This window comes from Sinocyclocheilus anshuiensis, unplaced genomic scaffold, assembly GCF_001515605.1.
Source record: "Sinocyclocheilus anshuiensis isolate Anshui unplaced genomic scaffold, SAMN03320099.WGS_v1.1 scaffold282, whole genome shotgun sequence".
In the NCBI taxonomy this organism is placed as follows: Eukaryota; Metazoa; Chordata; class Actinopteri; order Cypriniformes; family Cyprinidae; genus Sinocyclocheilus; species Sinocyclocheilus anshuiensis.
In genome coordinates this window covers 1,176,109-1,203,688 of record NW_015544154.1, presented here as the reverse complement: position 1 = coordinate 1,203,688, position 27,580 = coordinate 1,176,109, and the positions used below count along the sequence as shown (strand labels likewise).

At 36.0% G+C, this 27,580-nt stretch overlaps 1 protein-coding gene and 2 pseudogenes across 2 annotated transcripts; 2 read left to right on the top strand and 1 right to left on the bottom strand.

Annotated features, from left to right (window-relative positions):
• The first annotated feature begins 601 nt into the window (after positions 1 to 601).
• Positions 602 to 6,911, top strand: LOC107695314 (inactive serine protease PAMR1-like; annotated as a pseudogene).
• Positions 6,912 to 12,049: 5,138 nt separating this feature from the next.
• On the top strand, positions 12,050 to 22,031 carry LOC107695366 (excitatory amino acid transporter 2-like; annotated as a pseudogene).
• Positions 22,032 to 22,393: 362 nt separating this feature from the next.
• On the bottom strand, positions 22,394 to 27,357 carry LOC107695367 (CD44 antigen-like). Of its 2 annotated transcripts, none has more exons than XM_016495249.1 (8): positions 27,153 to 27,357; positions 25,249 to 25,414; positions 24,984 to 25,123; positions 24,804 to 24,857; positions 23,881 to 24,315; positions 23,327 to 23,365; positions 23,155 to 23,233; positions 22,394 to 23,052 (listed from the first exon to the last, which is right to left on the bottom strand). In XM_016495249.1, exons 1-8 carry the CDS (start codon positions 27,217 to 27,219, stop codon positions 22,857 to 22,859), a joined length of 1,176 nt encoding a protein of 391 aa, XP_016350735.1. In that variant the 5' UTR covers positions 27,220 to 27,357; the 3' UTR covers positions 22,394 to 22,856. The 2 variants fall into 2 exon arrangements, with proteins under 2 accessions (XP_016350735.1, XP_016350734.1); XM_016495248.1 differs by having other exon boundaries at positions 24,804 to 24,878; positions 27,153 to 27,356.
• Between the last annotated feature and the right edge of the window lie 223 nt (positions 27,358 to 27,580).

The following is a 27,580-nucleotide window of genomic DNA, read 5'->3' as shown; positions in this document are numbered from 1 at the left end:
TATGATTGGCCGAAAATGTATTTGTCTGTATTTATATATTCTGTGGAAGGCGTAGGATCTATAAATGTTTGTCCAATCAATCAACACTCGGTCCGGTGTTCGCGCAGACAGGATACGTCATCAGCGCGTTCACGCACGCTGTGCAGACAGAGCGAGGATGGCAGACAAACTTCAACAACCCGATCTTCCTCCCCTAAAGTTAGCATTTTCCAAGATCTCCTACTGCACCTTTAACATTGTTTCAATGGTTGCTTGCTATCTGGGGAGCAAGTGATGTAACGCTAAATTTAAAATCTGTTCCGATGCAGAAACAAACTCATCTACATCTTGGATGACCTGAAGCTAAGTACAGTTTCAGCAAATTTGCTTTTTGGGTGAACTATTCCTTTAAAGATGGACTTGGTTGTCTATAGCATTATAACATTTTACATTTTCTCTGGCACAATATTCCCTCATAAACCATCACATCAGCTTTCCCTGATTGAATTGGAAGATAAATTGACTTTTCCTCTAACATGCCAAATGAAACTTATCACAGTGAACACTTCAGTTGAAGAAGGCATCGTTCACTTAAAGTCAGTCACATGAATTCTAGAAAAGCATGCAAGGCATTCTGTCTCTGACATCTAGTCTGCTTGATTTAGTTTATAGGTCGCAGGAGGATAAGTGTCCTGGCCCACAGTGGAATGCCATGTGCCGTACCTGCTGTGAGTATGAGCAGATTTCATGTAAGTGCCCATCTCAGGGAACGAAAGTGGGTTATGCTGTACCCTGCTGTCGAAACGCTCTGGATGAGTGTGACCCCTGCACCCTTCACCAGGGTAAGAGGGAACATAACTTTGTTAGACGTTTTGAACTTTAGAAGACCTGCAAGTGTATTTTTTCAATCTGAGCAGTTCATATTATGGATTATATTGCATGCACGTGTAAAATAGATTTTTTTTTAAATATATGAGCTTCAGCATACTTCATTTATTTGTTTATTATTTATTTATGCGTTCCATTTGCTGTTTTCATAAACTTTAATTGTTTATCAAGTAAATAATTTCTGTATTCACCAAGGTTGCAGCATTTTTGACAACTGCAAGACTTGCAACAATGGCACCTGGCAGGCCAAGGATGATTTCTACATCAGAGGCAGGTACTGCACATCATGTCGTCGAGGGTGGTCTGGTGGAGACTGTCTCAGTGAGTCTTTCGGTCCTTTACAGAATCCTTTTAATTAATACATGACGTTTACCTTTATTGCTTTTTATTGTCACAAATATATAAATAATTTTAGATAAACACTGTTTTGGCCATCTTTAGCTTGCGGAGAAGTTATACAGAGACCACATGGTCATGTGACTTTAGAAAGTTATCCAATCAATGCCAAATGTGAATGGCCACTACAGGTTGGCAAAGGAGCCACGATGGAACTCAGGTATCTACTGTAAATGCTACAACGCTGATGAATAATAATTTGTAGTTTAAACATTTCTCAGTTGAAGAAGCTATTATATTCCAAATACGTACAGTATGTTATCACAATACAGTTTCTCAGTGTTCACATGTGTTCAGGGTCTCAATGATTAGCCTGGAGCCTGACCATAGTTGTTGATATGACTATGTAGAGGTGCGGGATGGCGACAGTCTGACGTCGCCTGTGATTGGCAGATACTGTGGGGATGAAAGCCCTTCACCAATCAGAAGTTCTGGAAACTCTCTGCATATTCGTTTTGTGTCTGATGGCTACAATAACGATGATGGGTTTTTTGCTACATTCCAGGAAGTCTCAGGTACAAAATCAGTCAATAGTTAGCTAATTGTATTTGTTTGTTTATTACATTTTATTTGTTTATTCATTTATTTATTTTAGAGTATATTTTGTTAGCAATTCATTCATTCATAATAATTTGGTTATCAAATCCTGAAGCATACAGCTCCTTTCCTTTTATGAACACAGGTATATGTTTTCTCTAATTTTATGGATCTCTTTGTGGCTTTTTATTGTCTTTGCTGAGTGGGCTTTATGATTTCACACTTGTGGAGAGATTGCTTTAAAACTCATTTCTCAGCAAAAAAAAAAAGTTGAATTTTTAATGCATCATAATATTGTACTGTTGTACACAAGGACAAGCACCACCTCTCTCTGCAACTCCCAAGAAGCCTGCACATGGAGATATCTTCTTGCGGTACAAGGAAGGTGACATCCTCACTTCGGTTCAGTATCTTTGCTATAAACCGTACAAGCTTAAGTGAGCATCTCAGCGGGCATGCCTTCCCAGTGGCACTTGGAGTGGAAGTGCTCCTGTATGCATAAAGGGTATGCTGACACTTATGAAATTATGACAACTGCTTTTGGTATAACACCCTTTGACAAAGCTGCTTACAATCAAGGTCAGGTGTGCATGTATGCCTGGGAGTCAGGCTTCTTTGAATTTGAGATCACAGAACATCAGCTTTTACTTTGCTCTTTCATTATTTTAAAATGTATGAAAAATATAATATTTTAAATGTACGCAATGCTCTAAAAATCTGTTTTGTTAGTAAAAAAGGTTGTTGGATCATTGGAAATTTTAGTGACCCATTCTACTGTTATTTGAATTACAGAAGCAATCATAAAAGACTGTCCACCTCCACCACAACTCCACAATGGATACTCCACTGAGGTTTCAGGTTCCGATGGCAGATTAAAATATGTTGAATATTTCTGCAACAATACGTATATTCTCAGTGGAGACTCAAAAAGTACATGCCAGAAGAATGGGACCTGGAGCGGCAGTCAGCCGCTGTGTGTGAGAGGTACCGTCTCTACTTCGAGTTTGAAACCAATTATGAAATACCTTTTGCAAACAAACTGTGAACTTGAACACCTAAACTGTTTTACAGCTTGTAGAGAACCTAAAGTTTCAAAACTTGTGCGGCAGAAGGTCTTAAAATACCAACCTCCTTCCAGGTAGACATTTTTCATTTCTTTGTGACAGTGTGGTTTTGAACTGGTAAAGTTAGATCCTCATTTTATCTTTTTAATGCTAGGAAACGTCCAGTCCACAAGCTCTACTCTGCATCCATTCAGATAGGGACTGAAGCAGACACACTGGAGAAAGCATTTCCTGTTTTTGGAGATTTGCCACCAACTTTCCACCATGTACACACCAGCATAGAATATGAGTGTTTCAGCGCTTTACAAGCATTCAGGTAATGCACGCCGCACATGCCTACCCAGCTAGAATTTTTTTGTTCTAAAAATGTTCTAAGAACATTACCATGGATGGTTCTAGCAATGTTTTTAGCGGGTAGTTTTATTTGTGTTCCCAGAACGTTCTCCTATAAGGTAGGATAACATTCTCTAAAACATTCTAAAAATGTTTAGTGATAACATTGTTAGAACATCATTCCCTAATATTCTTATAATGTTTTTGGCGGGTAGTTTTATTTTTGTTCCCAGAACGTTCTCTCAAAAGGTAGGATAACATTCTCTAAAAACATTCTATAAATGTTATAGATGACCCAAGTTCAAGTCTCGGCTAAGACTAATTTATTGAAAGTATACATATGACACCTTATAAGTAACTACAACTTTAACTTAATTAACTCCTAATTTACTGCTTATTAATAGTTGGTAAGGTAGTTTTTGTAGCATTTAAATTTAGGTATAGGTTGTTTGCACATGACGTCACTGATGACATGCGCAATGCAGCTGGAGGGCAGGAAGTGATTTCTCTCCATAGGTATCACATGCAGCAAAGTTTCAGGAGTGCCAAAAAAAGCAGAACGGATGATATGGAGGAAAGTCCGTACTGTACTTTTTTTTGGCATGAGGCATTTGAGGCATTTTTTTTTTATATAGCGCTTTCATTGTATTACTGTAGCCCTTTCAACCGTTCGCGCGTTCGTCGATTTCAAATGTTCTTACGTCACGAGAAAAGTACGCTGTGATTGGTGGATTTAAACGTGGCCCAATCAGTGCTTCTCGTCTCCTGTAACACGTTCGGCAACAGTTCAGAACTGATGCGAAATGCCAGACTTTTTCTTCCTTTTGTATTTTTGTAAGAACGTTTTATAAAAAACAATCCATCACCTCCGGCCTCAATGACATCCTTACAGTGCATCCAGAAAGTATTCACAACTTTTTTCAAATTTTATATTACAGCCTTATTCCAAAATGGATTAAATTCATTATTTTCCTCAGAATTCTACAAACATACCCCATAATGACAATGTGAAAGAAGTTTGTTTGAAATCTTTGCAAATTTATTAAAAATAAACAAAGAAGAAAAAAAATCACATGTACATAAGTAACACTGTACAAATGAACAAAGGAGCTCAGGTGCATCCTTTTTCCACTGGTCATCCTTGAGAAGTTTCTACAACTTGATTGGAGTCCACCTGTGTTAAGTCTCAGTGATGTTCCCATAACGTTCTCCTAATGTGGCTGAGAGAATGTTCTTCCTTTGTTATCTTGAAACATTATGCCAATGTTTGATTGAAAACAATATATAATCTGTTACCTCAACAACATCCTCAAAATGTTGTAGGTCAAATGTTCTAGCTTTGTTAATATTTCACATTACAAGAAAAAAAACATTACACCATCTCAGGCCTCAGTGATGTTCCTATAACGTTCTCCTAATGTGGCTGAGAGAATGTTCTTCCTTCGTTATCTTGAGACATTGTAACAATGTTTTATTGACAACATTATATAAAACTGTTACCTCAACAACATCCTCAAAATGTCGCAGATAAAATGTTCTAGCTTTGTTATTATGTCACATTACAAGAACGTTTTATAAAAATATTACACCATCTTAGGCCTCAGTGATGTTCCTATAACGTTCTCCTAATGTGACTGAGAGAATGTTCTTCCTTTGTTATCTTGAAACATTGTGCAAATGTTTTATTGAAAACATATAATCTGTTACATCAACAACATCCTCAAAGCATCCTCAAAATGTTGCAGGTAAAATGTTCTAGCTTTGTTTACACTTAACGTTTTAGGCACATTATCTGAAATGAAAAACATTCTTAAAACATTTTTTGAACATTACATTCAAATGTTTTTTCTAAAACATCAACCAAACCTGTACGGAATGTTAGCCAAAGTTATGAGAACATTCCCTGCTATCTGGGTAAAGACTGGCAAGTGGAGTGGACGTCATTTCTCCTGTTCACCAGGTGGGGGAAGCACTAACACATTTACAGCATGTTAAGTATTCTGTTTTCCTATTTACAAATATATATATATATATATAATTTTACATTTACAGCATAATGTTAAACCGGTTTTCCTATTTACAAATATTCTATGCACTAATAACCTTGACAGATGTAGGCTAACAAAGCAAAATCCCATTATTATTCCAATAATCGATAACACTCATTTTATTTTATTTTTGCAAAGCTGGCATTCACTAATAATCTGATTAAATTAGAAATTTGTGCCAGAACTCACTCACTCACAGAACAGGTACTCACTTTCTTCCAGTATGCGGTAAATTGCCATCTGCCAGTCCCCAAAATTTCAGAGATTCACTGGCCATGGCATGCTGCCATATATATCCGTCTGTACAATGCCAGTCCTCTTATGGCAAGGACTAAAAGACGTGGGGACACATTTGCCATAGATGAGGAAGAGGAGGGAGAGGAAGAGAAAGAATGGATTAAGAAGGACCAGATATGGCAGCTCGTCTGCAGCGGGGCTCTGGTCAACCAGCACTGGGTCGTGGTGGCTGCTCACTGTGTGGCGGAGCCTGGACGGACTGAAGCACTCAGTTCAGATGATCTAAATGTAGTGATGAGAAAACATTACCTCAGTGACCTTACAGAGAACAAGAGACTACAGCACATACAGGTAAGTGCTTTCAGACTACACTGAAAGCAGTCAGGCAGAAGATGCAGAAGTTACTTCAGTTATATCACTTCAGTTAATCTAAATTACCAATGCAACTCAAACACGCACCTGTTTTTTAGTTTATCTTCTTATTTGTGAGTTACATTAACAGAACAAGACCTTTCCATAATCTAACAGCATTACCATATTTTATGTCTTGGAAAGTTCTTGGAAAGCCCAAAGCCATACTGAGGATACTGCAGACTAAATATACACATATAATTATCGATAATCTATGATTAGGCTTTGCCAGCTATTCTGTAGGATTATTTACTTCTCAAACCAAACAGCCTATTTCAGTTCAAGTCTTTCATCATCTCTGTTCCCACAGATTGCTCAGATCTTGATCCATCCGGACTACGATCCACACGTCTTAGACTCCGACCTGGCCGTGCTGAATCTGGTGGACAAAGCTCGAATCAGTGAGTATGTGTCGCCTGTGTGCCTGCCGTATTGGCAGGGTGGAGAAGTCACTGCAAAGCAGGCCTTCCTCACTGGCTGGCCCGTAGCAGGCCAACACAGGGCACACACAGACTCAGAGGTGGCCCGGACCGGACTGATTGAATTAGCCGATGTGGTGAAGTGCGAAAGGCAATTCAGCAAACACGGCGTACCGATCAGTATGACTGACAACATGCTATGTGGACGGCAACATCCACTCAGCCCGTCTATGATCTGCACTTCTGAAACCGGAGGGATCATTCTTTCACCCTCTGCTGATTCCCAACCCACTTTAGGGCTGGAGCCTTTTCACCCCAGCAGAGCAGAGGACACTGATTCTCATCATGCTTGGGAACTGCTGGGGCTAGTGAGCTTCGGATATGATCTGCAGGGCTGTAATCCAGATTTGTACACAGTCTACACACGGTTATCTAACTTTAAAAACTGGATTGAAACGAACATTACATAGAGCTCTAGATCAAATATTATAGCACGATTTTCTGTATAGCATTTTCCATGTTCCAGATCATAGAAAATGGAGATGATACATGTCGCATTTGTCCTTTGCGATTTCACATTAATTTGACAGAGAATTTGTTTGGCAAAAACCATATTAGAGAAGTAAAAAAATCAAAAGTTCATTAATAGGAGAAAGTGTGAAACCTGGGATTTCACAACTACTTTATGGCCTTGCGTGTGTATGAGGATATGTTTTTGCATGGTAAAATGAAGAGGAAGTGTTCCATTTGAATTCAGTCACTAGGTTTGCAGGCCTTAGCTTGTCTTTGTTCTCTCTTCAAGATGTTTCACAATCCAGTTTGCTCATACTTTTTACACAATCAACATGTATTTACTCTTGCCTTTAGTGCAGCCCTTGTCAACTAAAACTGGGACAGTGTATTTATTATTCAAAATGCATTTAAATAAATGAAATTTGAGAAACACAATGTTGTATTTAGTGTTTTTATTAACAAATGTTCCTTCTTGTCATTTTATCAGCTTTACTCAAAGATTACAGTACACTTACAAGGACGGCCTCCTTCGGCATCCTGAGGTTAAGTGCCCTCCTTAAGGACACACTGGTGATAACTCATGGCTCATTCCTTACAGGGATTAAACCAGCAACCTAACTAGTGTTGACCACTGATGCTATTATAATTTAATGTAGAGGTTTCTCAAATCTATCAAAATCCTTATTTTTATGTACAGTATACATGCACTACCGTTCAAAAGTCAGTAAGATTTTTGTTTGTTTGGTTGTTTGTTATGTTTTTCTCTTATGCTCAACAAGGCTAAATTAGTTTGATCCAAAAAGTAATGTTGTGAAATATTATTACTATTTAAAATGATTGATTTCTATTTTAATACATTTTAGAATTTAATTTATTCCTGTGATGGCAAAGCTGAATTTTCAGCAGTCATAACTCCAATTTTCAGTATCACATGATCCTTGAGAAATCATTCAAGTATCATAAAAATAATCTAAAACGTATATTAATAAATACATATAAAATTATATAAATGTATATTATTTAAAATATACAATATGAATTATTAATTTCTTTATATTTATGAATTTTATGAAGTGTGTGTGTGTGTGTGTGTGTGTGTGTGTGTGTGGTGGGGGCCGCCCTTAGGAAGTTGCAACTGGTGCAGACCGAAGGGGACCAACCCACATGACGGCCCTGTGTGTGTGTGTTTGTGTGTGTGTGTGTGTTATGAATGTACACAATCTGTTGGATGTTAATAGTGAAAGGGGATTCAGTACATTTCTTGAAGTCGGGCAAGTCTAGGCAGAGCTGTATATGTTTGTCTATGGTTTCTGGGTTTGTCTGTTTATCTAACTTTTTTGCAAGATAATCTGAGGAACAATAAGAGTAATATTGTGCTTCATCCAAAAATTCAACTTTAAAGTCTTTCTTCTTTGGAAACATGCTTCATTTATGTTCTTAGTTGACTCATACTTTGCAAACAGTCTTTAAATGCATTTAGTGAGAATTGTGAAAAGCGTGTTAAAGTATTAAAGCCTTCCTCTCAGTAATGACAAACATTGCAGAATTTATTTACGCTGACTAAGCATCGCATGTGACTTTTCAAAAGGTACACCTTTGTACGCTTTTTAAAGGCTGCATTTTGGTACCTTAAAGGTACATTTTAGTGCCTAGTGTACTTATTAGTACCTAAAAGGTACATATTAGTACCTTTTTCAAGGGTCCTGCCCCAGTGACAGCTTTTGTACCTTTTTTCTGAGAGTGTAGAGGCAATACTCAAAACTTATCCAACTGTGGGTAGTTAACAAATAATACGGATGTGAACTTTTCCCAACAAATATTATAGGTTAATATTTATTTTAAATGTATATACAGTAATTTTAGTAACCACTTCTATTATTTTTTAGTCAATTTTAATCAATTATTTATTTAATCAATTATTCAACCAGTTTGAATCACTTTTTAGCTTGTTGAAGTTTACTTAAAGTTGGCATGAATGTTTTTAAATGCATATTACACATCTTATTGTGAATGATTCATCCATGTGGATGTTTCATAAAAAAAAAAAAAAATCATAACTTGATCTTCTGGTGAAAACAACAGTCTTCTCTCTGGTGTTGTTCACTGGACTTCTCCAATAATTCAGTTTGCTTAAATCCCGCCCCTTCACAATCGACTCTGCAAGCTTGAATTCATGGTTGAGTGCAAGGGCCACATCTCAAAATCTATTCTATTTTTTTGATAATCAGTTTCACTTGGATGTACACCACAATATGAATGAAAAGATCTGTGCATGGCTACTTCCGTTTCATTGTGACTCTAAATAGTCCTGTGGTGTCACACAAGCAATATATTTAATGTAATCTTTCATTTGATCAGATGTCACACAAATGCGTCTTTATTAATTGTACAAAAATAACATACAACAATAACATATCACTGCCTGGCACAATGTTATCTACGTCTGCACACATCCACTTATTCCTGTAGCACTGGATCAGCTTTAGGTTTCTTGTAACATGTTTGATAACATGTTTCAATATGGTGAATTTATCTTGAAATGTACTTATTTATTCTCACTGATGCATGATTTATAAGTAACACAGACCACTGACCTCAGTTCTTACTTGATCCTCCATTATCTCACCTCTGAAACAGGTGAGTGTGAAAAGTCTGCACTTGAGTCTAAATGACCTACGTAATTGGAGACTTGATTATCTGAATCAGTTACTTGAATCATAATTTTTTGGGGTTACACTTTATTTTAAGGTACCTTGTTGCAGTGTAACGTGCTTATAGGGTTAGGTTAGGGTTAGTTGCATCGAAATATGCACAGTTTACTGTTATTGCTATAGTAGATGTAACATGTAATATGGAATGTCTAACAGTGTTACCCTTTTTAACCAAAATTAAATTAATTCAAGTGTTTTTTTGTAATACAGGAAATCATTAATTTCAAAGATGCAAATAAATTACTTTATTAAATTATTAACTTTAACTTTGGATTGTGTATGTTTTGATGTACCTTAGGTCAAATATCTGCATCACACATTTGATGCACACGCAGACATCACACATGTGATGCACCACATGCTGGTGTTACTTAATCAAGCTGCATGACCCTTGAGAACTGTAGTAATTTAGTTAGCCTTTCCTAATGAGCAGTGCCTTGCCACATAACATATTCAGGAAAAATCTGATTTTGACAAAAGATTATTTGTTAATCATGTTCAATATCAGTTTCAGATTTCTAGAGATGCATATTATTTCGTGGTCTCAACACCAGACCACGAAATCAATGTAATTTCAAAGCCTTAGGTTTCTAATGCAATTATGTATAGGAATTTACTTGTATAATATAATAAATGCATGTGATGTTTTAAAATTGACACTCTGTGTACATGCAGTACTTTCACATGAGAATGTGTGTGTGTGTGTGTGTGTGTGTGAACCATGTCTATGTTTGAGGGATTAGAGAGGTTTGGAACAGATTAGTTAATTATAGACACCTGTCTGCTAAGCATGGAGGCTGGAGTCAGGTGGATGAGCTTGAAGAGTGTGCTGGACAGCATTCAGTTGTGGGGGGCAGACAGCAGATGTGAGACCATGTGCCTGTGCACATTTCTTGCATGTGGCCTCAGATCAGCCTCTCCACTTGCACAAAATGAGTGTTTCATACTCTGGTGGGACTTGCAGACTCACTACAGACAGATTAAGTTTTAAAGGACAAACTTTTAATGTCTTATGTATTTAGTCATCATTTTGTCTTTTTTATACACTGTAATAAAATCAGATTTTTTGTTTTTTTGTTAGAATAATATATTCTAGAATAATTCTGTAAAAATACAGAAAAATGTAAACATGTTTGCAAAGTAACCAAAATAACTAATATTACAGGTTAAAACCTTAATTTACAAACAAACAAACAATAAATAAATGAAATATATACCAGTCCTTTTCTGCTGAATTAGCAAGGCCACGCTGCTACTAAAACCTTTGTACTTACATATACATGTACATATACACACCATAACACACTGAAAAATTTTTTGGAGTAGAAACATATTTTACTTAGAAATTGCTAGTAAATGTCACAATTAATTACTAAGAAATAGCAAGTAACCCACTGAATTAAATGTGAAATTTTGAAGTAGAAAGTAGAAAATAATATTTTCTTTAAAACGTACTCCAATAATCTTTGTTTTAATTACAACTTTGAAAAATCCTCTTTACAGTGTACCATAGGTGGTAAATAGAAAGTTACATGATGAATAACAGGTTTTTACTGTAGCATTTTTACAGTCTTTTATAGGTAAAATTACAGTAACACTTTATTTCGATAGTCCACTTTAGACATTCTATTAACAGTAAGTAACTTTGCAACTACATGTCAACTAGCAGTTAGTAGAGTATTAGTAGACTGTCTGCTTAATATCTTCTAACACTTTCTTTGTCAACTTATTCTACTAACCCTAAACCTACCCTAACAGTCTACTCTGAGAGTTAGTAGACATGTAGTTGCAAATGAATGAGAATTAGTTGACATGTAGTTACAAAGTTACTTATAGTTAATAGAATGTCTAAAGTGGACTATTGAAATAAAGTGTAACCAAAATGACAATTGTTTTTTACAGTGTACACTCTGAATATTTATTTTAAGAATATTTATAAGCAAGCAGAAGTTTGGGTTTTTATGTCATTAAAAGAGGCGCTCTCACACTGTACTCATGCACTACTAATTGTTTGATCTGTTAGCGTCTGTGCTTAGAGTTGATGAGAAGCCCTGGCCTATTATCATGTTAGGCCAGAATCTGCATGCAACTGTGAACAGTCATCACAGGTCAATATTGTTTCCTTTAAACAATACAATGCTTAGGCCATGATGTCTCCATGGAAAGAACTAAGTAGCCTGTATAAATTTATAACGTGCATTTGCACTGGTCATAAACAGTATGCAAATAATCACATATACAGCACAACTAATTATTTTGTTCTGTTATTAGAGTTATTAGGGACTTGTTCACAAAATTTTGAACCTGTTTTGCATGAAAGTTATAGTTTGACAGCTTGCCTGAATCTGCTTTTCTGCCGTGTATCACTCTTTGATTCCATTCATTCGTTTCAGAGCGCATTAGAGAAGATCAGACCTGGGGAGTGAGATGGAGGGGGTGAAACAATGAGAGTGAGAGGACGAGGAGTCTCAAGCATATTAGCTGCTACTTACACATAATCTGGATGCTAGACTCCTCCTCTGTGTTGCCCCACGGAGCCCTTAGCAGCACCTCTTCTCCCATTTCTCTAATACTAATGGTGGGATAAGATCAATTCAAAGACAGAGGATTGTGCACGGAATCTCCTAACCATCAATTTGATTAATCTTGCAAGGAAGTGTTGCTGATTGCATCAGAGCAATCACTTATTATATTGCTGTTCACCTGGTGCTTGGAGTTTTGACTGACATTTCTAATAACCTGGACAGGATTTCCTGATGGATAAACTGTAGATTGACAGCGTTTCATTCAGAGTCATTTCTATAGCCCATGGCTTTCTAGAAAACTGCTGTGAAACTCTTCCTTTTCAGTAACTGCACCACAACAGGTAAGATGGATGATAGAAAGCCAAGTTCATTTAGCAACTTTTGAATAGCTTTAACCTGATGAATATTCTGAGATTTATGCAAGGCTAGCATTCTGCTTAACTTTTATAGGACTCTGTAGGTGTTTGCAGTTTGCAAGTCTGTAGGAAATGCCTGCACAATAAATGCCTTTAATATTGTTGCTTCACCTAATTAATTGCCTTAAATGAACTGATTTCTAAAATCACCCAAAGGACAAGCACTTAATCTTTAAATAACCTGCAGACAAACTGTTGTTGCTCACCTCAGACTTCATGTCAGTGAGATGGAGCTAATGTAGTCACTAATGAGATTAGATTCAACTGTTTTTACATAAAAGGACAAATGTATAATCTTAGCAATAAATGTGTGAGCTATTATCAGAATTAATCATCACAGATCAAATCTTTTGGACTTGTTCTGCATTATTTAAATCAGTCAAATGCTATTATTTACCATTTGAAACCAAAACACTCATTCGCACCTTGACTTTTCCTACATGCTCTCAACTGTTGTGCAACGCAATTACTGCTGTGCTCAATGGCTAAAATTAACCAGTTACCAGGTTTTTATCTCATTAGGGCTGGAGCTGTGTGTATCCTTGGCATCATTCAGCTTTTTAATCTTGTTCAGATGAGCCTGCGTCCAGCTACTCTGATAGGTCACATTGTACACAAACACTAAAGGATCTATTATCTGTTGTGTTAAGAATTTTCCTGGTAGTTGTTTTTGTTGCATGTGTAGTAATATTTTTTCTTTGCATTTCCTTTAATTTTCCATGCAGGTAATGATTATTGGATAGTGCTGGTCAAAAAAAAAAAAAGAAAAGAAAAAAAAAGGCCTACATACTGTATATCAATTGTCATCCTGCAAGAAAGACATACAACTTAATTGAAAAGTTAATTGGGGGGTTTGACTTTTAAGAACCTTTTAATCCAGACCACAGTAAACCTAAACTCTCGTGTCATGTGACAAGACATGATCACTTGTAGTAGTTATACAGCTGGTAGATGAAAGTAAAGAAACAATGACAGGCATGTTAAAGTGATGGTATTCCCAGAAAACCCATTCCCAGTACTGCTGATATGATCTGTACTCTCACATTTCTGACCTTCCCTAGACTTCCATAAGATCAGCAAAAAAGGTCATTACAATGAAACTAGATTGATATTATAGTGCAGTACTTAAAGAAATCCACAAAAGTCATTATATGCGAAAATGTGTCATGGTGTTTTTTTTTTTTTTAACCTTGTGGTTACTGTTTTATATCAGATATACATGGACAGGTACTCAGAAGCCCAAACACACGTCTTTTTGCATGTTTTGTTCAGTGTGAAATGTATATTTGCATTCCACTCTGCGGTTCACATACTTTGATTGCATCTGTACAATATGTGCAGATAAAAACGTTAGATGTAAACGCAAGAATTGCACAGCATTGTCATTCGGTATCATTGCGTTTGCAGCATGTCATACACAAACATATCTTGGTCACACATACTGACAACAACAACAATTTGTATTTCTAGCAAAAATGAATGAATTTTGTGTAAAGTGGTAATTTTCAGAAGGACATGAAATCACAAAAGTAGCTAGTGCTGTTTGCTAGTGTTCCTTGATTAGATCATTTATATTGACATACTTTACTGTATGCTCCACTTCTTCTGTCCACCAGTGCCAACAAAATGCAGAAGCAAGTGGAAATCAGAATGCATGAGAGTCATCTGGACCCTCCTTCACCACCTGAAGAGTCCATGTGTGGAGGCTGCTGTGACAAAATCACGAAGAATCTGATACTCATGCTCACAGTTCTTGGCAAGTTACTTTAGCATTTTTGCATTTTAGTTTGTACTGTAGGTGAATGTAGCACCTAGGTGTCAATTTGCTAATGAAAGAACACTTGTTACTGTTTATGGTAAAATATAATTTTTAATTAAAAAAAAAATAATTCAGTTATAACTAAGGAGCTTTTTTTTTGCAAATGTGCAAAAATAATGCATTGCAGCTGTCCATTTATTAGACTCAGTTATTTCATTAAAGCACTAAGCATGTTAAAACACTGTTGGTCTGTTAATATTTTTTGCATTACCTGATACTCAGTGCTACTCATCAGACAATATGTTAATATTCGGTACTGTGTAGCTGAAACGCGTAGATCTACACTTTTAACAATTGTAATGATTTAGCCCAGTAAATTAAAGGCATTTTACTTTTACCACATAAGTGCCTTGGAGTATTTAATCTTCTTAATATGTTAATTAGATTTGAATCAACGTACAGCAAAAAATAACATATGTATTAATCTTTTGAGTATTTGAATATATATATACACACAACAGTTACGTATGGTCCTCAAATATGATTGGCTGTGAGAGGTCTTCCCAGACATGAGATTTAAATGTAAAAAAATAAATAATAATAATAATAAATTCTACATGTATTCTTTGAATAAGTCTTTCCTTCAGTTGGTTGACCCAAGCATCTTTAAATTAAAGTTTTGTGAATGTTGTGAATACTTTACAAAAGCTTCAGTATTATTTTTCAGTGAAATGTCCCAATGTTCATTGTGATTCTCTGTCTCTATTTTAGGTGTGATCATTGGTTCAGTAGCTGGTATTCTACTGCGGTATGCATCCCCACTCCCTCCTGATGTCATTATGGTCATTGCCTTCCCGGGTGACATTCTCATGAGGATGTTAAAAATGTGATTTTGCCTCTGATCATCTCAAGTTTGATCACAGGTACTGTTATATGCTTTGCTAAACACCTCCAACAATGCTATCAGCACAAAACAATAATACCCCCTTTTTTCTTCTTTTTTTTCTGCTGTGTGTTTGATGTTAAACCATCAAAAATGCAAGAAAAAAATAAAACAGCTGTAGAAATAATGCCTGCAATGACATCAGAGTTCAAGTTATAACCACAGTGTTATAGCTTTTATAGTTTAACCAAGGAATAACAAAAGAAATAGTAATTTTGTAATGATTAAGCCATCGTTTGCCCTTTTGACTTTTTCTTTGTAATCCAGTGTAAGGGGGAAAAAAAGCATGCCTTTCAAATTTTAGGGTGGATCAATTTCAGCAGCTCATGAACAGAACAAGTTTAAACATGTTACCGAAAAAGAGGTGCAATTAGAAAATTTAAAACGCTCTGGATTCATTACTCATTCAGCAATAATTATGAAACTTAACCTTGAGAAATAACTTTTGTGTGTAATTGTTAGTGTACAATGCTTTAGTAGTTTAAAAAAGAAAGAGTAAGGGTGCCTCGTGAAGTAGTATTTATGTAGTAATATTTAATGTAGTTTAAATGCCATGCTCTTTATTTTTTAGGATTAGCAGGGTTGGATGCCAAGTCCAGTGGTCGTCTAGGCACAAGGGCCATGGTGTATTACATGTCTACCACCATCATTGCAGCTGTGTTGGGGGTGATCTTGGTGCTCCTCATCCACCCTGGTAACCCCAAACTGAAGGCAAACCTCGGTGAGGGGAAAAGGAACGATGAACTGTCCAGTTTAGATGCCTTCTTTGATCTCATCAGAAATCTGTTTCCAGAGAATCTCGTTCAGGCTTGTTTTCAGCAGGTGTGTGGGTGTCCAATGTGCTTTTGATTTCATATAGTTTCATTAATTTAATCTCAGCCATTTCTGTTGATCTTTCATCTGTTCATTTTGATGAGTCTTTCGGTAATATTTCATTAACAGTTCTTCTATCTCTTTATGTAGATCCAGACTGTTAGTAGCAAGGTAGAAGTAGGTCCTCCTCCACATCCAAATCGGTTTGGACGAAATGCAACCAAGAGCGCAGCAAAATATGTGATTAAGAAGTCTCTTCAATTCAAGAGTGGCATGAATGTTTTAGGTAATAAATGGCTTTATCACATAGTATATGCATAAATTTGTCATTTATGTACTTCAAATTAACATGGTGGCAATGTGTGTCTATAGGTCTCATTGGGTTCTTTGTGGCATTCGGGATTTGCATGGGAAAGATGGGAGAAAGGGCCAAGCTGATGCTTGAGTTCTTCAACGTTCTCAACGAGATCGTTATGAGGCTTGTCGGCATGATCATGTGGTCAGCTTTTATGATTGTTAATGACGTAAATGAGTAAAGTTTACATGATTTCCATTCCCAACATTAATAATCTGTATGTACACTACCATTCAAAGGTTTGGGGTAATTTTAAGAAAGTATTTTTCAAAATACGTCTCTTATGCTCACCAAGTTTGCATTTAGTTGCTCAAAAATACAGTAAAAATGTGAATATTATAAAATGTTACTACAATTTTATAAAATTGTTTTCTATTTTAATGTATTTTATACCTGTGACGACAAAGCTGTATTTTCAGCAGCCATTACTCCAGTTCAGTATCACATGAGCCTTCAGAAATCAATCTATAATGCCGATTTGGTGCTCAAAATGTTTTATTATTTTTTTAATTGTTTTTAATTATTATTATTCTGATTATTATTTATGTTGAAAAAAATCTGTGCTGCATCGTGATACATAAAAAGTTCAAAATAACTAGAAATATAAATAGAAATATTTTCTAACTTTATAAATTAACCCGTTTAGACCATGCGCCCGGGCGCGCCGACCGTTTTCCCGTCGTTAAACTAGCAAAAGTGGATTCGGACGCCTGCGCCGTGCTTAGATCGTTAAAATAGTATCATTTTAACTCTTACTGAACCCAAACTTTTGAAAAGTAGTGTAATGATGGTGACTTTAACAGTTTAACTGCCTTTAACTGTGTTGAACTGTCTGATTAACCTGTTAGTTGACTTTACTGCACATCTCTGTCCTGTAACAGGTATTCCCCCATTGGTATTGCATGTTTGATCTGTGGCAAGATCATTTCAATTAATGATTTGGAAATGGTGGCCAAGCAGCTGGGAATGTACATGGTCACTGTCATTATTGGACTTATTATTCACGGAGGCATTTTCCTTCCCTTAATATATTTTATTTTTGTTCGGAAAAACCCATTCACGTTCTTCATGGGAATTTTCCAGGCATGGGTCACCGCTTTAGGAACAGCTTCGAGGTAAATAACAACATTTTCTATAACTGTGCCTTGTTTTTTGTAAACCTTTGAGAATTAGGACACATATTGAGTTAAATAAAGAGAAGGCAATTATTTAATTTGACATGTTTGGAAGTTGAGTTATGAATAATGACAAGAATCTGTTCTGAAATCTTGATATGCGTCTTTTGTAGTGCTGGGACATTACCTGTTACTTTCCGCTGTCTGGAGGAAAATCTGGGCATCGACAAGAGAGTGACTCGTTTTGTATTACCTGTTGGAGCAACAATCAACATGGATGGTACAGCACTTTACGAGGCTGTAGCGGCCATCTTTATTGCCCAGATGAATGGAATAGAACTTGATCCTGGTCAGATTGTGACAGTCAGGTAAGACAACATGTCTGGACGCAGAAATGAATATACTTTACAAAAATGCTATTCTGATGGCATGTACCTGCTGAGCTGAGTCACTGCAAGTAGCTATATAAAATTAAAGGAATAGTTTTTCCAAAAACATCATTCCAAACTTGTTTAGTGTTATTTTTTTCCCATTAAACAAAAACAGAAGAATCTTTATGCAGTTTTTGCCATACAATGACAGTTCATAGTAATCATGTCTTCAAGCTCTCATGATGACATCAAAAAAGCACCAGAAAAGTAGTCTAATATAAATTGTGCTCTGTATTCCTGGGTACATCTGGATCATTGAGTCAGGAAAGAAAAGTACAATTTGATTTTTGAATTCTATTAACCAGGTCATTGAAAAGAATCAGCTCAAAATAGTGGTTTCTTTAATGAACTGGACTGATCTACTTTTCAAGTTCAACTCTTTGACTTATTGTATCAGGTAGCAGCCGCTAACAACTCATTAGCAGGAGTGATTAGTAAATGAAGAATTACATTTCATATCATACTGTTTCAGAAGACTAGGAAATATATTATTTCTAGCTTATGGTCAGTATGAACTGTATGAACGATAGCTGCATGAAGATTCTTTGAAAGCTCTCTTTCTCAGTTCTACAGAAAACACATCACAGCATATGGTTTTGGACTGACATTAGGGTGAATAAGTAATGACGGCTTGAACTTTTTTTTAGCAGATTTATTCCTTTAATGATCAGTATACTTGTTTGAAGCAAACTATTGATAAAATCACATTATACCATTTTCCAAGTGAGAATGAGTCATGTGATGTATTAAAGTTTGCAGTTATCAAACGAACGATCTTATCAAATGAAAGATTTCTGTTTTGTTTGTAGCCTTACGGCGACTCTCGCTAGCGTAGGAGCAGCAAGTATTCCCAGTGCTGGCCTGGTGACGATGCTTCTGATCTTGACAGCTGTGGGTCTACCGACTCAAGACATCAGTTTACTGGTAGCAGTCGACTGGCTGCTGTAAGTTAAACCAATCTCTCTCTCTCTCTCTGCTCTTTCAGTGGAAAAAAAAAAATTAACTCATGAAATAGTTGCCAATTAAGGACACAATCTATATTATATGATCTAGATATATGCAACTGATCCCCAGATTAAGATTTGTTGTTAAAGCAAATCTCAAGGCATGTTTAGGCATTTGCTTTGCATGTTAGTACAAGCCCTAATGACATTTGGAGTCGTTTAGTATTGAGAGATGTGGCACCTTTCTTTATTTCCTTCTGCTTTATCAAACAGTGATCGTTTCCGAACATCAGTCAATGTCGTTGGTGACTCGTAAGGGGCGGGAATCGTGTACCACCTCTCCAAAGATGAGCTTGACCTGTTCGATGCACAGCAGATAAGGCCAGATGACTTTGAGATGGCCAAGACACAATCCTTTTTTGAGAATAACACTAACCACGGTGTATATGCATCTCACAACTCCTGTCAGCCGGTCCAAATAGATGACTGCAAGGTACATTTTACTCTCACAGACATAGAAACCTGTATGTAGATGCTTTTATTTCTTTCCCTGACATTGTATGTACCATTGTGATTTTTTTTTTTTACACTTTTGTATTTTTTGGTCATTCCGGATGTGAATGCATAATACATTAAACAGAATGAAGGAATAAATAAATATGGTTTATTTATTTGTTCTGGTCCTTGGTGAAATAGCAGTTTTTGTACAGACTTTGTATATCCATATCAGTATCTGGATATCATCAGTTTGGCAATTATACACATGAGCACAGTAAATCGTTCAAAGGTTTGTATAGTACTAATGCCAAGATGCCTTTCGCTGTTCTCAACCAAAAATGAAAGTGAAACAAACAGTGTATTAATGCATGCCTCATTTTTACCATCTACATTTTGAGACAACAAAGGCTGCTATTTCATTTCTTTCAAGCTCAATGTTTTTAAAACTGCAGCTGTTTTCTCTCTTTTTTGTGAATTTTATGCCTCTTTTTGACCCTGTGTTTCACAAATGCATAGGTCTGTGTGGTAGCCCATGTGGCACTTTTTCACAAACCCTTTAGAAGATTAGTTTTGGGCAGAGATTCACTGTACTTAGTAAAAAAAATAAAAAATACAAAGTTTATATTTATAAAATATAATGATTCAAATGATTTTCTCTATCTGTATTCAGTCTTTCAGCATTCTGTAAGGAATCTGCTGCAGCTAATTATTATCTGTCTGGTGGTGGGTACATTTCTGTGAATTCGGATATAAATTGTGCTGTTAAAATATCAAACTACCTGGATTCTCTGCTCCAAACCATAAACAGTTTAGTAAGCACCGGTTAATGCATTTTGACTGTGCCTTGGTCCAACAGTTAGTTGTTCCTGATAATTGCTTTCAGGTAACCTTGGCCTCAAATGGCTCCCCTGCAGACTTCTCACTTGTTGAGGAGGAACCATGGATACGCGAGTAACACAGATCCAGCTCCGCCTTATCCTGAGTCCCGTAAGCTTATCCTTTCTGGTGAAAACCAAATGCTAATTTTGTACATATAAACAGTCAGAAGTTACCACAGACAGAACTTTTCATATGCACAAGCATTGACTTTTGTATGACAATCTCAGTACATTTGATACACAAAGGGAAGAGAACGTAGCTCAAGTAGCGGGTGGTTCAGTTGGGATAGAGGACAGGCTACATTTTGAGCTGTTATTATTTACACTCAAGGATTACGATAGTTAGAATTCTAGGCCTTGGGTTTGAGGATTGGTCTGAAACCTGCAGCCTTATAAGGCTTCCGCATAGAAGGATCGCAATGGTTTGTCCAGCCCCCGATTGACCCTAGAGCACTACTAGTGGCAGGAGGAGAGAAGTGCAGCTTGTTTGCTGAAGATACCTTTGGCTGGCTCAGCTTAGGTGGATTAACCCTTGGTGGCAGCACTCCAGATCAGCCTCTTATAAGAGCTTACCAAGGTACTTAAAGGTTCTGAAATAGTGGTTTGCCTCCAAATGCTGCCACTTATTTTTAGATGCTGCCCGACGTAAATGCCACGTCAGCAATTACAGAGCGATCAGACATGAAGTATGACATTGAGTCAATTGACGTTATTTGCAAGGACCGTTGAGTTTAATATCCTGCATAGTGGACTGAATAGTTTTCATTCAGACTTTAATAAGTGTCCATGCGTGTTTATGTTTGAGGGAAGGGACTTGCATGTGTGTAGGTTTTGTATGTATCTGTGTGCTTTAAGTTGTCGATTTATTTATGTATTTATTTGCTAAGTTACAATCTTGCCTTGAAGATTTCAACTGCAAACTGCAGACAGAAGACTATGACATTAATATTAAATACAATCCCGTTTTCTTGGATCTTAGACCAGTAATAGTGTTTCATTCTCTGAGGAGCCTTCTTGGATACTCCGATATTATGTCCAGTTAAATGGATTCTATATTCACACTGATAAGAGAGGCCCTCAAGTTATTTGGTGCTCAGGTTGTTAGCATGTAACAGAAAAGAGATGTCAGAATTGAGATCTATTATTACATTTGCACCACTTATTTGGTAGTCTGTTATTACTTCCACAGCAACACGATCGGCGTTCCTCTTTTGTACCAGAATCTTAAAATGTTCTCATTAAAGTGCCTCCTTGCACTTTCTGTATATAAATAAATACACATGTATGTGGTTCTATTTTAGATATATTTTTTATGCAAATCAAAGTGTAGAATTTCATTGCTTTTTGCCTATTGTTTTATAAAACAATGGCAATCCATGTATTCAATTCAGTATTTTACTAGGTAGATTAGATTGTAACGGGTTGTCTTGAGTAGTTATTGCTATAATACAGTACAAGTCACAGGGAACTTGCTGTGAACTGTGGCTGTGAAACATCGATGAGAAAAAATGTATGTATATTAATGTAAGCATATTTTTCACTGTTACAATTCATGATGATATTGTATCTCAAAAATTGTGTATTGTTAAACATTCTGGTAGGAATAATGACTCCAGGGGAAAAAGTCAAATTAATAATCAATTTAAACCAGGCTTGTTACAGATTTAACAGCCTTGTAGAGTACAGAGATCTTGAGTATGTATCTTAAGGAAATTATACACAACCTAGATACGGTATCTATAATATAAAAGTGTGCACTGTTAGAATATCTGTTCAAGCAGGGCCTGACGCATAGAGGTACAGTGATTTATGTTAACAAAAATTGTATCTCAAGTTATTTGGTGCTCAGGTTGTTAGCATGTAACAGAAAAGAGATGTCAGAATTGAGATCTATTATTACATTTGCACCACTTATTTGGTAGTCTGTTATTACTTCCATAGCAACACGATCTTGTCTTTTTCCTCTATTTTTCTATGAAAAACCTATAACAAAATGTAAATAAAGTCAATGCTTCTTGTCTCAGTGGCGTTTCTTTCTTTCTCCAGATCTTTGGCAGTGATGCACAATAAATAAATAAATAAAATGTAAAAGGGTAAATTGTATTTATCATATGATTTTAAATCACACTCATTCATTTTTACATCCAGCTTCTATAACTGAACTAATTAAAGTTCTCATACCTTGTTCAAATGTCATGTTTTATTGAAAGACTCATCCCACCATAAATGTGCTCTGAGAGCTTGACAAAATACATCTTTATGGGTAATTTAAAAAATGAAATGATTTACAATTGCTTCATTGCATTACAAACTGCATAGGGTTTCTTATAAAGGGCAATGTCTAACATTCAAAAATGCATCATATCTCACACAGTACATAGTACTTACGAACAGATGAAAACCAGTATAAAAATGTTTTCTCACCATATCATTATTAACCATCATTCAGTAAGAGATAATAAGCCTTTATTTATTACTGAGAAAAAAAATACTTTATATTAGAAAAGAAATGTGAAATACGAAGCATTTTGAAGCAACAAAAACGGAAGGAAATTGCATTAAAAAATCATTAAAAAAAACATCACTAGTGCAAATAAAAAGTACAAAAGAGTTCGAACCTGTTAATACACAGGATTTAAAGCATTACATTAAATACTCTTTCTCACGCTCATCCAGACAGGCAGCAATGTCCTCCATTTTACCATTCTTCAGCTTCTCAACACTCATCAGTGCCACGATCTCCTGTTCTTTCTCTGACAGAGGCAGTGTTTCTGATTTACTGTAGTCTTTGTTGTGCTCTTCACTTGTGATGTTTCCGCTCTGTCTCGGTCCGTACCACCTAGGTAAAGACTTACATTTAGTAAACTGAAGCCAGGCTGCAATGGCTGATGAATGTGATGAATTCAATCAATGAAAAAAAAAATCTAACAAGCAAGCTTACTTGTCTCTAGTAGCAATAGCAACAAGTATGCATACTATGACTCCAACAACAACACAGAATGCAAAGATTATCAGCAAAGCTGTAGAAGGGAGAAAATGGTAAATTGACAGATTACATTATGTAAGTTGAATGAAAAGTCAAGAAGTGCTGTAGTGCTGTCACAAGAACTTACTAGATGGTCCATCTTTCTTTTCTTGGCCACTCTGTGTGCCTGCAGAAGATACATTTGTAATGAGACTTGATGACTTAACACACTGTATTATATAACATCATTACAAAATGTATATCAACATATTAAGCAAATACGTTATGTACCACATGATATTAAACATTAATATTAATTATAATGCAGCTTATTTATATAACTATTGTCAATATCCTATGGAAACAAAATATTTTTGGCTTAGACTAAAAAAAGGGTAATTGGAGATGAAGTTGAAATATAGTCATATTGTGCAATACAAAGTAAAACTGTAAAATATTAAGACATTTTTTTATTTATCTTTAATTATTAGAAATATCATTGTGTGATATAAAGTTGCAATTACAATTTTTCAAGTTACATTTTTTTTTTTTTTTTTTTACTCTGAAGTGGAGCAGGCTTCCATAGAAACCAGGCACATGTCTGCCACACAATTCTTACTGACACTATGTTGGCCTTTATGATCCCCCACCAACCCCAACAATATCCATTATATAAGGGTCAGGATTGTTAAGGATATTTACCTTCAAGACTGGCTTCCATTTTTCGACCTTTGATTACAACAATTGGAGTTTTCTTAATTTCATTTGGCATGGATGTACTCTCAGCTGCCTCTGTGGCAGTCATTGTTATTGTGAATAGACTAGGCTCAGGATCTGTAAACAATGTCTCATTATCTGATGCTGATCCACTGCCCTCTGTATCAGAGAACAAAACACTGGAGGTAACAGGGGATGAGCTCTTCACAAAACGGGGCTTGCTTGTAGGGCCCTTGCTGTCTTCACTGTGTGTCGTTGTAGAGGGTTCCTCCAAGGCATGCACAGTTGAGGATTTCACGGGGACCTCCATGTCATTCAGAACAGAAGTTTCTCTTTTTACTCTTCCCATTATCTCCTCCACATCTACTAGAAAGCCTTCAGTCTCGACCTCCGTAAGAATGTCTTCATGTGATTTTTCATCTTCGTAAGAAAACAGATAAAGGATTACTGCCAAAAAGCTTACATATTTTAAATGATACATCAGTGTTTTGCATTTCTGTGCTGATAGCAAAGCAAAATAAAAGAGTGGAATGTCGAGATACTTTGCTACGTTGGTACAGAGTGAATGGTTAAGCAAGAAACAATAATGAACCAGGAATCACTTCCTGAGTGCTCAAATAAAATCAGCAACTTTTCGTTCCTTCTTCTTTGTGGTACTGCAAGTGCGTAAAAAAATGCATGAGGTCACAGAGATATGACTAATGCTTTGGATTAGGTGTGGTTGGATAATGAACAACGAATTGTATGTCTGCTGCATGTCTTGCTTCTTCACAATACACACCCCTCAACTCAAAAGGTAAAGTTAATGCACCAAAAGTCTAAGCCATTTAAGGCAAAAAGTCTACAATAAAGCACATGATATCAAAATCTAATTCTAGGTACTGCAAGGAATTATAGAGGGAACTTACTTGCTGTGGCTGTGTTTCCATTGGTTAAGTCTTCAGAGTTAGATTTACCAGTATCTTCACAGTTTAGTGATGCATCTTTGTAGGAGGGAAATCAAAAGTCAATAAGACAAAACCTGTTTGTAGTATGCTTGTTTTTATGGTGTTTCTCTGTAAGATACCCCAGTTTCTTTATACCCTCACCTGATGGGTTAAAGCAGTAGACATCAGAAAGATACCCTGCTGCTTCAGGATGGAAGGTGATCTCGGTGGAACTGGAGTCACAGTTTGGACCATTAACGTGTGGGAGGAACATGACATTTTGTCCATCTAGCCAGCCAAATCTAAACAAAGGTGTGAGGTTCATTTAAAAATGAAGTACTGTCATTAAGCAATATCAAAAGAAGTGCTTTTATGTCCGAACATGTTATTTAGCTCTAGGCTATTGTGCACAGCCTGCTTTCTTTACCTGCATGTTCTCAAGCCTTTTTTATAAGCGTCATTGACCTGTTCCTGTGTTGCGAGTTTGTAATCAAAACTCTGACACAATTCCAAAGCTTGTTGGAAAGTAAGAGAGTAACGGCTGGTTCCCTCAACAAGGAAAACACCGGCAACGCTGCATCTGCCACTGGAACCTGTCGAAAGGGAAACTAATGTGAATATTCAAAATCAGAAATCTTTATTTATTTATTCATTGTTTTCCATGTGATCATACTAATTATTAGTTTGTAAACGAGGGCCAGATGTGTGTGTGACGGATGAGCAATTTAGCATTAGGTATCATTAGATAAATCTCTTAATGACTCATTGCATGTGCAGACGTGAGCACATCTGTAACACATCTAGGCCATCTGTAATCCACTGACTTTGTTAATGACCTCTCGTTTTTGTCTCAGAATAACACGTTTAGACCAGCATATGATTTTAAAGACATCAATTAGTGATAGGAACAAGTGATAAATAGTGTGCAGAATAAGTGAGTTTAATGTGACTAGAAGAAACCAGGTATGCTACTAGATGGATTGAGACACTATATTGGTCTTGATTTCCAGACTGTCTCGAAATCCACATACATTACTAAAGAGGCAAAATTACTTAGGTTTTGCTTAAAATTATTAGGTTATGTATGACTTAAGATATTAGGTTTTGCAAAATTATGCTTAAAAAAATTCAAACAAAATGAGTTGATTTTTTTCTTGTTTTAATCAAAAACTCACTTAAATTTGAAAATCATTTCATATGCAAGATTTAATAGCTTATGTCATTTTGGATCTTGATTTAAGAATGTTTAGATATTTGTACTGGAAATCAAGACATTAATACTGAGTAAGAAAATATTTTTTTGCAATGAAGTTAAAGTCTGAGGAGGCATATGAGATTAATAAACTCTTGTGGAACTGAGAGGATGTGTTATATGTGCAATAAACTTAACAAGCCAGGGGCCATATTACAGAAAGATCATTACTCTGGAACTTATCTTATCTGTAGCCATACTGATATCAGTTAAAACCTGTCAGATCTAAATGTCATTCATAAAGATATAAAGTTTATGTGATACAACCTAGGCCTTTATCTTAAGCCATATATTCTGAAATTTATCTACAGAGAACATCTTCAATGCACTAAAAGTAAACGATAAAAGACTAGATAGTCTCCAAAAATCTTTATTCACATTCATCTGTTCCTTAAAATGACTTTAGCCATTATCTAACGCTTTAATCACTTAAAGTTAATCTTTAAAAATTTGATAACACTGTTAAATGTCATTTTTATCAAATCTCAGATATGCATTTTTATAATGTACATACCTAATTTCACTTGTAGCATTTCAAATGATTGATTTTATTTATTTATTTTTGTTTTGTTTATTTGTTTATTTTTAGACAAAATAATATTAGCAATTTATCAGCCTGACTGTTTTGAAGATTTAATAAGAATAATCGTTTTAATTTATTAATTCCGTACCTGAAATGCAAATGTAAATCTATAAATTATGTACTCACGATTAACTGGAAAACTTATTCAAATGTATGAGTGGAAATGTGGGAACTTTTCATTTTCCTTTATGATTCAGTTTTTCCTCTATGGATGCAGTCTTTAAAGTCTCACAGATAACAGCAGAAGTCAGCTGAAATTGTCATACCTGCAGATTAATTATGGGCTTTGTAACCATAGCCTTTGCTGTGAAAAGCAAAAAGGGTTACAATCTCACTACTACATTCATATCAGTATCGCAAGTATGACCTCATCTTGCAATTGTAAATCTGTCTTGACCACGACTACAAGGTGTGTAAAGACACTCGCCACCAAAGCACTTCTGAGATAAATAAGTAATTCCTTCTGAGATAAAAAAGTAAGTTCACCATCACTCACCCTGAACAGGTGCAGCCTGAAGTAGAGCTGGTGATCCAGTAGCAAATACAAGTAACAAAGTCCACATGTTCAGTGCTGTGTCATGTGCTAGATAAAGGGAAGTATACCTGTTTGTTGGCCCTGAACCGGTATGGTTCTTAAAATGCTTTGATTCTCTTCCAGTCTTTGTAATTTTCTGAACCCTCTAGAGATGTATCTCACCTCTTTTATATGCTCAGACTAAAGTACTCGGTGACACACTCCACATGATGGGTGGTGCTATGAAGAACACACCCTTGTCATTGTCTCTCACGCTTCCTCTCTATCTGCGTCTGTGCAGCCATTAACATGTCAGACACATCTGCATAACAGTTCTGGTTAATCTGGAGTTACAGTGACCAGTTTGTTTATGCATGCTGCAATTTTTGTATTGCATTAAGTACATGTGT

Bases quoted from the DNA above. Each gene is read 5' to 3' on its own strand.
- LOC107695367 (XM_016495248.1), bottom strand. From the start codon at position 27,219: ATGTGGACTTTGTTACTTGTATTTGCTACTGGATCACCAGCTCTACTT. The intron at 25,415-27,152 runs GTGAGTGATGGT...CCCTTTCGACAG, and splicing joins TCAGGCTGCACCTGTTCAGG to GTTCCAGTGGCAGATGCAGC. The intron at 23,234-23,326 runs GTAAGTTCTTGT...TCCCTTCTACAG, and splicing joins AAAGAAAGATGGACCATCTA to CTTTGCTGATAATCTTTGCA.